General features: G+C 38.0%; 1 protein-coding gene across 1 annotated transcript; it reads left to right on the top strand.

Annotated features, from left to right (window-relative positions):
* Positions 1–6,767: 6,767 nt before the first annotated feature.
* Positions 6,768–9,596, top strand: LOC117993977 (uncharacterized). Its single transcript, XM_069507280.1, has 3 exons — positions 6,768–6,832; positions 7,146–7,211; positions 9,476–9,596. Exons 1-3 carry the CDS (start codon positions 6,768–6,770, stop codon positions 9,594–9,596), a joined length of 252 nt encoding a protein of 83 aa, XP_069363381.1.
* Positions 9,597–10,890: the final 1,294 nt, after the last annotated feature.

Genomic DNA, 10,890 nt, shown 5'->3' with positions numbered 1-10,890 from the left:
ACATTTAAGACGATCCAAGATTCTCAACAGCAGATCAAACACAAATAGAGGAGAACCAAGCAAGCAAGACTTTTAATCTTATATCGGGAACCTCCACCGCTGTCCAATCTCAGGAACAATTACTTACATTTTTCCCTCAAAAGGAAACCTGCAGTGCAAACAAATTAAATCGAGGAAATAAAACACAAAGTATCGATCTTTGTTTTCTTTTCCATGTAAGTATGGAGTTAAGTGCTATTTTTCCTTTATTTCTAAAGAATACAATGGTACTTTATAAAACACTAGCTTAAACTCGCGACTTCGTCCGCGTGGACTACACAAATTTCAAACCACTATCTCACTGCCTTCGGGGTTGAATTTTCAAAAATCCTTTCCTAGCGGATGCCTACGTCATAATAGCTATCAGTACCCGTAGTACAAGATTTTACGTCTCACTAAACGAAACCAAATTCGAGAGTCGAAATATTTCCGCGTTACAGTAAAATGGACCTAAACAGCCTTGAATTGATGTCAAATATTCAATGCCACTGATTTTAATTTCGCAATGTTTCCGCTTGGAGCGCTGGCTGTAGAAGTGTAGACAAACTTGAGCTTTAAAACAAGGTAGTTAAGATCCAGTTTACTGTAACGCGGAAGTATTTCGACTCTCGAATTTGGTTTGGTTTGGTGAGACGTAAAATCTTGTACTACGGGTACTGCATGCCCAGCCCGATCCGTCCAGTAGTTTGAGCTGTGCGTTGATAGATCATTCAGTCAGTCAATACTTCTTATTATCTACTAACCACTACCTACTAACCATTAATTTTAAGTTTGTTTGTACCTTAGGCATAAGATGAATAAACTAGTTTTCTTTCTTTCTTTCTTTCAATCAGTCAGTCACCTTTTCCTTTTATATATTTAGATTTTTTGTTTTTATAGATAAAAATCATCTGTACACTCGCATCACATCGCTAGAGCACTTACACCGTGTATTTATCCCGTAAAAGCGAAAGTTCGCACCGATTTTATTATCGGGTAAAAAGTTTAATTTGAATCTCTTCCCAGTTCCGATAAGCTTGTGCTTATTTTTTTTAAACCTAAGACGTCTATTGCAGTGAACATGGAACGTAGAACTGTAAAATAAGAAGTCTAGAATTTGGCTGTGGGATCCACGCATTATGTAAATTAAGGTGACGCAGTACGCTCGACCGAAATTGGCGGCGCACTTGGGTAACCTGTTTGCTTTTCACCTGACATTGTATGAAAAAGGTGAGAGGCACGATGATTTTCAACGAAATCAAGCGCGCGAAAAGGGGTTAGGAAAAATGTTTTTGAGAAACAAAAAACTAAATGTATGTTTGCAAAGTAAACATAATATTTCAACAAATAAAAAAATAAAAAAATATTATGTTAAATTGTTTTAGAATTTTCACTCCTAATCTTATTTATTTACGCCCAAAGTTGTCATAAATTTAATGTTAAAATAGGAATATTCCGAGGCTCGTAACTTTAAATTCAATATTTTATGTTTCAATAAACCTAGATAATGGCAAAACAAACCAATATAATACTTAACTTTGAGCATACAATATCAAATAATTGTAGTAATTACCCTCCTACGTTTGTATGAAGAAAGCACCGAACTGCACCCATTGAGATTTGTATAATAGTAAACAATGGAATATAATATCTATCAGTTCTGTCAGAGTGAACTATGGCTCGTCAAGGTATTTGAGGCTTTGAGCTTTGAATCGATTGAAATTTAGAGGTTTCAGCTATTCTATGTTCCAGATTTGACGTGCTATTGTTAACGTTTAGTCATGATATCATGTAGTACGCGACAGGTTGAAATGGCAATTGGGGGAGAACGCCACGCACACCCGCACAGCCCCTGCGCTAACCCTGTGCTGACGAGCGCGGGTGACGTACGGGTGTACGTGGCGTCCCCCTCGCCTCATACCTCGATTGTCATCTCAACCTGTCGTGGACTACATCTAGTAGTTCTAGTTACCCGTAAGCTATCACCACATCACGTTGCATGATAGGAAGGCATTTTATAAGAACAATAGATCTTGGCAATGACATTAATACATCGAAATATAAATACCATAGACACGTTACGTGCGTATAAACGCACATATAAGTCCCGCAAATTGCTAATGCGCGTGGCCGCCATTTTAGTGACGTCAGCACTGGACTGAAATTTCGAGTTGATGGTATATTTTTATTTCGGCTGACGTCAAAATGACGTCATTTTGATGTTAATGAGACATGGTTCCATGTTATAACTTCGAAACTTCGGGACTTATAACTTCGAAAAGTTAAAGGTGACCCCCCTGGCCTCCAATTAGGTGGCAGAGGTACTAACCACTAGGATATCAGAGCTTCATAAACATACATAAGGTAAGAAATTTCTTCCCTACGCTTGTTAGTCTTTATGAAAAATCGGCGTACAATAATACAAACTCGTAATTGATAAGAAACTAGCGATTTAATGTAAATTAAATCTCTCCCTTTTTCCTTTTAAGGCACAGATATTTTTGACAGACTACATCAATGATTTTGGGCTATTAATTTTATTTTAATAGCACTTTTAATGTAGGTTTACTTAAAAAAGAAGGAAATATTTCCAGGAAATTATTTTACAATAGGTTTTTTTTATTACGACATGATTAATAGGGATAAAATCATCAACGTTTTTTTTTTTAATTTGTTTTTTTTTTTCAGAACTGAACAAGTTCCAGAATAACGCTGCTGGTCAGCACTGATGAGTGATAGGGCCTTAGACTGTATTAATAAAATGATGTGATGTTTTGCATAGCGCTGATTTAAGGGGCTAGAATTCATTATTAGCAAGAATATTTAAATAAAAATTATGATTTTTCTTTGTTACTAACGTCACGCTGTGCGGAAGGCGATCAATGACGTCACAAGGCGATAGAATAATTTCTGCGGGAAATTATAATTAGCAGCATTTTAGTTATGTAAACAATGCATGGGTTGAGATACTCTTCATAAAACAGTCCAATACCCTATTATGAACATAAGAAGTAAGGCGGCTCACTGAATTACTGAGCTGAGAGCATTGCACTACGTAAACTACGTGACTGATACTCTTACGTTCAGAGGGAATCTAATAGTCCAGCAGCCGCTATGTGTTTTTTTTTTTTGGGATTAATAACAGGCTGAATGTTCGTGAGTAGGTTCGACCGTCCGTCCGGTCGGTTCGACGAGACGCCCAAGTTTTGCACTGTTAAAATTCTCGATAGAGATAGGCAGCTATTGTGCTGCAAAGGTATAAAACATTTCGATTTGGTAGGGTGTCGAAATTGTATGAATAACAGTTTTTTTTTTGAATATTGAGATAACTCGATAATAAACTCGGAAAAACAATTGTCCTACAAAATAGATGGTATAACTGGAGTGTCCTCCACTCCGAGTAGGTCCAAATAACGAGGTCATAAAAATTACAAAAAACCAGCTGATTTTTTGTATGCAGCTTAGTAAATAATTGTACAATGAAATGGCCACATAGTCCTACAAATTTAGTGGCACGTTTTCCCAGTGTCACGCTTAGAAGTTGTCCATTTAACGGTAACAATTTTTTCATTAATAACTGTAAGATAAGGCATAAATTAATTTTCTCGTTCTTTTGTGACTTGTACCACACGCCTATTATGTGGGTGGCGTATCAATCATTCTCGCAGGTGACAATAACGACAAAAGACGTACCACATACGCTTCGCAAAATTGACAATTGGGTGCTGCCATTTTTATAAGAAAATTTTTGTCCTAGAAGGTGATCGCACACCAGAGCTGCAAAAGCCGCATATATAAAATTATATTGTATATATCGCTGTTGATTGCAAAAAACGAATAAAAAATAATAATAATTGTCTGGCTTCAATAGCCAGCAACCTACCGACAAAAATTTGCGCGTGAATCATAGCAGGAACGCATGTGAACCATCCCCGAACAGCAGGATATACACGTTAATATTCGCACAGTTCACGGGCTTTTGCGCTGCGATTCGTGTGCGAGTAAAAGATGGGTATTATGTTCGGATAAGACGTCACGTTAGGTAGAAGTCGATTAGGGCTATGGTATCAACAAAACTGCCATATCTTTTCTAAGCTAGCCCGCTTCTATTTTCACTGCATCATCATATAGGATCGCAGTCGATGGCTAACGTGTTAGCTAAATATATAAAAGGAAAAGGTGACTGACTGACTGATATACCACCGTACAGCTCAAACTACTAGATGGATCGGGCTGCAATTTGGCAAGCAAATAGCTATCATGACGTAGGCATCCGCTAAGAAAGGATTTTTGAAAATTCAACCCTTAAAGGGGTGAAATAGGTGTTTGAAATTTGTGTAGTCCACGCGGACGAAGTAGCGAGCATAAACTAGTCGATTAATAAAGTAATGACATCTAGATTATCTTTGCCTGTCTCTTTTCTTAAAACCAGGTGAGATCACAGTTCTGTTATCTACATAGTAACGGGGAAAAAATGCAATAAAACTTTTTTAATTAATAATGAAAATGCGTGTTAAAAATTTAGGTGCATCGGGCGCTCTGAAGAAATATTGTTGACGTCAGCAGAGGTCAGTACAGGCGGGACTTCTTTTCTACGTTCACGAACTTTACGACACAAATTTTTTTGTAGCCACGTACGTTTTAGTATAAAATACACGTGTTGTGCATTACTTCGTATGGACAGGGCTATTGAACAAACAAAATGGCACCGACTCAGTGGTGCTTTAGCACCAATGCAACCTCAGTGACGTCTGGATTTCGAACGGGTCGTTCATTAGTATCTAAGAGGTGGCGCTGATTTATTTGGTTCCAAAACCGTGAAAAATTTTGTTCGCTTGACCATGTCTTAAGCAACCGCCGAAGAGCAACCGCCGAGTTTCTTGCTGGTTCTCCTCGGTAGGAACGGCATTCCGAACCAGTGGTAAATTAAAACTACCCGACTATTCGAAAGCGCTTGTAAAAAGTCTACTTGAATAAAAACATATTCTATTCTATTCTAGTCCTGTCATTTATATCGATGATGTTGTGGCTTTTGGGGTTTCTGCGAGTCTTAGTTCTTACGGATGTGTGCGATCACCTTTATGAGGAAATTTTTGCTTCATAATCAATTACGCCATGGGTCTTATTAGATTCCGTCAACAGCTCTTTGATGTATGAGTGGAAGAGTAGGTGGTTAAAAGACGTGTCATTCTTGGCTGTTGATCATTCTGATGAACAATTATTTTTCAAGGCCGTTTCCTTACCACGTAAGTCAATATGCGCCCACGGTTTTTGTTTGAGGTGCTCGTTTAAAAAGCGGGGTAGAACCTATAGGAAAGTTACAGTGAGCAAACTCCTGTTGTTTTAGGAGTTCCGTACGTTTTTCCCTTGCCATATCCATACTGGTATTACTATAAATGCGATGATAGCCTAGTGGTTAAGACGTCCACCTTCTTTTCGGGAGGTCGGGGGTTCGATCCTGGGTACGTATCACTAACTTTTCGGAGTTAGAACAATTTAATATCACTTGCTTTAACGGTGAAGGAAAACATCGTGAGGAAACCTGCATGCCTGAGAGTTCTCCATGTTCTCAAAGGTGTGTGAAGTCTGCCAATCCGCATTAGGCCAGCGTGGCAGACTATGGCCTAAACCCTTCTCATTCTGAGAGGAGACCCGGCTCAGTAGTGGGCCGGTAATGGGTTGATCATGATGATGATGATTACTATAAATGCGAAAGTGTGTCTGTATGTCTGACTTCTATTTCACGGCCCATCCACCTAACCGATTTTGATTAAAGATACAAAGCTAGCTTGCGTCCGGAGATGACTATTGGCTACTTTTATCCCGGAAAATTTAAGTTCTCGTGGGATTTTTAAGAACTTAAAACCACGTGAATGAAGCCGCAGGTATCAGCTAGTTATATAAAGTTACGAGAACAGCTTTGAACAAATTCACTTCCACGAATTATTTTGCTTTTAAATTCTAACCTAACTGACGATTTATTATCAAAGGATTCAAAGGTCAAAGTTTGTTTGATAACTAGTTCATCAAATCCTAAAAGTTTCATACTATATTTACCTTTAACATGTATTTGTGCATAGGTTAATCTCTACATAGTATAAAATAAAGTCGCTTCCCGCGTCTGTATGTATGTATGAACGCGTAGATCTTTTAAACTACGCAACGGATTTTAATGCGGTTTTCACCAATAGATAGAGTGATTTAAGAGGAAGGTTTATAGCTATAGTTTAATTCTCAAAAATTAGAGATCCTTAGAGAAATTGAAATAATGTGAATTAGGTCTCTCTAACTCATTTGAGAGTTTCCGAGGCAATGACACCTCAATGACACCACATTAGTATCTACATTGCACCCATGCGAAGCCAGGGTGGGTCGCTAGTTATTGTATATTTTGTGGTTACAACTTGTATCCTTACGGCGGTTACGAACTCATTCGGTTCGAGTCCGAGAAAATCCGTTTTTTTTTCGTTCTCTACTTTCTCTACAGTTTCTCTAGTTCACTAGAGGTCCAGTGTACTTAGTACATTCCAGAGTAATAACTTTTTCTGAACTTATAAAATCAGAAAAATAAACTTGGCAATGTCATACCAGTGAAACCTATCAGTTATTCACAATAATATGGAAAAGTGTAAAATGTAATAAATAAATCCTTTACCAAACTTACATTACACGTTCAGATCACATTTCAATATGACCACAATGAAATAATGAACATTTAAGCGGTATACAAAGGTCGGAAGCTATCACCAATGGGTCTCGCGGGTAGTAAGGAATACAGACGCAGGAAAATTGACACGGCTACTAGCAATTCAAGGTAAAGAGCTCAATACGTTTGCTAGACCTACTGTCTAGTTTGACTGCTACAGTGAATTTATTTATTTACAAGATGATGTCCGCGATTTTGTCTACGTGTATTGAACTTTTTTTCAATGAACTCTGTGATTTTTTGAAAATAAAAGTGTATTGTATCCGTCTGTAGAATACCTTAAGCTATCTTTGGGTCAAATTTTATCAAGATCGGTCCAGCGCTTGACCCGTGATAAAGTAACAATTGACAGATAGACACAGTTCTGTATTAAATTCGTATTTATTTGTATGAATTTTTAAATACCATGTTTTATTTTCAGCTTATCCAATTTGCGATACGTAATTACTTCAAATAAGTCGAAATGGAAAATGTTTCGGAAGAAAGAGTGAGTTTTCCTGTTCCCATAATATTATTATATCTGTGATTTCGTTTTAAGCTATTTTTGAAACAGGATTATAATATTACTTGCTGATGCACGCGACTTCGTCAGCGTGGAATTAGGTTTTTTAAAATCCCGTGGGAACTCTTGGTTTTCCGGGATAAAAGTAGCCTATGTCACTCTCCAGGTCTTCATCTATACCCATGCAAAAAAATCACGTCAATCCGTTGCACCGTTGCGACGTGATTGAAGGACAAACCAACAAACCAACAAACCACCAAACCAACAAACAAACACACTTTCGCGTTTATAATAAGGGTACTGATCTAAACGATAAGGTCATTTACAAACCCGTAAATGCTTGTTATTGATTTGCTTTTATTTTTATTTGCTGGCACTAACATAATATTATTTATATAGAATCATAACTCGAACCTTTCTTGCTGACGCTACTACGTCAATACTGCCACATATCGAGTTATGCCCGGGATAACTGTGCAGATCTCATAATAGTTTTTCCTTCTATTAAATTTGGCCGTATTTTTTATATAATTTTGAATTTTTGTCTGTCATATCCGCCATATTATTTGCTTTGTCATGCTTGTCATATCATATAGCCCAAGACACTTGCATCGCTAAAATAAAGGCAACGATACCTTTTTTTAAATCTTACGAATACTTTGACATAGATGAGGATACTGTGAAACTAACACCAACACAGTATTTGTATAGAATCATAACCGAAACCTTTCTTGCTGACGCTACTACGTCAATACTGCCACATGTCGAGTTATGCCCGGGATAACTTTGTTTTAGGGGGCATAAACTACATCTGTGCTGCTCTCATAATAGTTTTTCCTTCTATTAAATGTGGCCGTAATTTTCTTGTATACCTAAGGCTCGGACCAAACTAAATCCATTACTCTCTGGTTGTTTCTTATAAGGTACTTTACAGTAATGATAAGAATTTATAAAAACTCTAGGACAAAAGACATCATCCGTGTACATCTACTTTTTTACCCTTCATTGAGAGAAAACTTATTATTTAGGTATACTAAGAGTATACCTAAGTAATAAGTAAACAGTTCACGACCCTTGTAACAAAATGTCGAGATTTCGACTTCACTGGCAGGCGTCACTTAATGTTAGTACATCTGACGCAGGTAGCCCTAAAGCAGCCCTATTTTTCTTGTCACCGTACCCTAATATTTGACATAATTATCGTCGATTTAGGATCAAACCGAGCAATTTTTACATTTCAAGCTCCCGCAAAATATGTTTTTAAACCTAACTAGCTGATGCCTGCGACTTCGTTCGCGTGGATTTAGGTTTTTTTAAATCCCGTGGGAACTCTTTAATTTTTCGGGATAAAAAGTAGCCTATGTCACTCTCCAGGTCTTTATCTATACCCATGCAAAAAATCACGTCAATCCGTTGCACCGTTGCGACGTCATTGAAGGACAAACCAACAAACCATCAAACCAACAAACAAACACACTTTCGCATTTATAATAAGGGTACTGATTTTTAGCATAGTGATCTTAAGGACGAAGCTCATAATTATCTATGGATGACCATTCTCTCCCCTGAATTGAAACTAAATTACAATTAAAATAGAGTTAGTTAATGAGATTATTAAAAATTAAATAGAATTAATGAGAGGGAAGATAATTAAAGAAAACTGCAAGTTTTTAGCTGACGGACGGCGGCGCAAGACCGTGGCGTGTGGAAGTCTACAAGAGACCTATGTCCAGCAGTGGACGTCTATCGGTTGTTGATGATGATGATGAAGTACGTTTTTTTAACAGTGTCATAATATGAGGAGCTGTCGAGCATAAATTAATATTTTCTAAGGTTAATTTAAGTGGTTGTTTATATTTTCTAAAGATCAAATTCCAAGCCGTGGTAGCCTAGTGGTAAGGACATCCGCCTTCCAATCGGAGGTCGGGTCGGGGGTTCGATCCCGGGCACACACCTCTAACTTTTCGGAGTTATGTGCGTTTTTATGTAATTAACATATCACTTGCTTTAACGGTGAAGGAAACCTGCATGCCTGAGAGTTCTCCATAATGTTCTCAAAGGTGTGTGAAGTCTGCCAATCCGCACTTGGCCAGCGTGGTAGACTATGGCCAAAGCCCTTCTCACTCTGAGAAGTGACCTGTGCTCTGTAGTGAGCCGGTGATGGGTTGATCATGATGATGATGAAAGATCAAATAAAACTGGCTAATTAGGTATGTTTTTATGTTTATTTACGTGTTATCATTTTTCAGTCCAATACTCACGTACCCTGTCCAATTGAAACCTATGAAAGGATGTCCGTGCGGCAACAGTGGACCTTGCAAGCAAAAAATAACGCCTATGGGAGTTACTATACATTACCCGCAAAAGTAAGTTAGATTCAATTTATTGTATAGAACATTCTCAGATGTATTCCTAACAAAAATCGTTGTCTAAGCCTCCAAATCTAAATATATAAAAGGACTGACTGATCTGTCAACGCACAGCTCAAACTACTGAACGGATCGGGCTGAAATTTTGCATGCAGATAGCTATTATGGCGTAGGCATCCGCTAAGAAAGGATTTTTGAAAATTCAACCCCTAAGGAGATGAAATGGGGGTTTCAAACTTGTGTAGTCCACGCGGACGAAGTCGCGAGCTAGTTTGTAAAATATAACATCAAGTTATACAGGATGTAACCAGAACGCTAGCAAAAACTTAGCGTTATTGTTATACTACCTAAACACAATCCAATACCAATAACCATTTGCCAAATTTTGTAGTTTTAGTGATTTAGTTTCAACCTCGCAATGTATAGCGTGAAAAACTTGGGTCGATGCCCCGCCTACGACGTGGTTTTGACTCCGAATGGCCCACTTACGCAACGTTCATTGACTTCAGAATTAGGCTAGTAAAACCATCATAACTGATGTTAAACTTTTTTGCAGGAAGAAAAAAATCGCTAAATTAAAATCGCATATATCATCGAAATCTGAAAGAGGATACGTAAGGTAAGTGATCCAAATTCAAAACAAAGGAGGACGGATTGCGTGAAAGAGGAAAAGGGTTGGATAATGCTTGACGGATGACAGAAGTGAGTGGAAGAAGAAGACATGTTGTGCAGACCCCTTATAGTCTAGGATGTGGGATATAGTATGCGATAGGGCGAGATAGCAATCGTGGAGGGAATGCCCCGCGCACCCACACAGCCCCCGCGCTAACCCGGTGCACTTGCGGGTGCGACTGCGGTTGTACGGGGCGTCACACTATATTAATTCACTATGATCACTTCCTGAATCCTTGATAATTTAGGCGGGCAGTAACCCTGCAGCATCAGGATTAAGAAGTTGAATCTTGAATTTTTTTTGGGACCACCACAGAAACATCCTCTGTTGATTAAAAAAAAATTGCAAATCGGTCCAGAAACCTCGAAAAAATCGCTGTACATTCATTTAAAAAAAACCGGCCAAGTGCGAGTCAGGCTCGCTCATCGGGTTCCGTAGTACAGTCGCATTGTTTCGACATTTTGCACGATAAATCAAAAACTATGATTCATAAAAATAAATAAAAATCTGTTTTAGAATCCACAGGTGAAGCCCTTTCATATGATAGGTACCCCACTTGATATAGTTATCTTAGTTCGAAAATTGAAAATACTAATTATTACTTTATGACCACAATTTAATT

Source organism: Maniola hyperantus, chromosome 25 (genome assembly GCF_902806685.2).
Source record: "Maniola hyperantus chromosome 25, iAphHyp1.2, whole genome shotgun sequence".
Taxonomy (NCBI): domain Eukaryota; kingdom Metazoa; phylum Arthropoda; class Insecta; order Lepidoptera; family Nymphalidae; genus Maniola; species Maniola hyperantus.
Note: the sequence above shows the minus strand (reverse complement) of the source record. Positions and strands in the feature narration are given on the sequence as shown.

Bases quoted from the DNA above. Each gene is read 5' to 3' on its own strand.
- LOC117993977 (XM_069507280.1), top strand. From the start codon at position 6,768: ATGGGTCTCGCGGGTAGTAAGGAATACAGACGCAGGAAAATTGACACG. The intron at 6,833-7,145 runs GTAAAGAGCTCA...TTTTATTTTCAG, and splicing joins ACGGCTACTAGCAATTCAAG to CTTATCCAATTTGCGATACG. The intron at 7,212-9,475 runs GTGAGTTTTCCT...ATCATTTTTCAG, and splicing joins AAAATGTTTCGGAAGAAAGA to TCCAATACTCACGTACCCTG.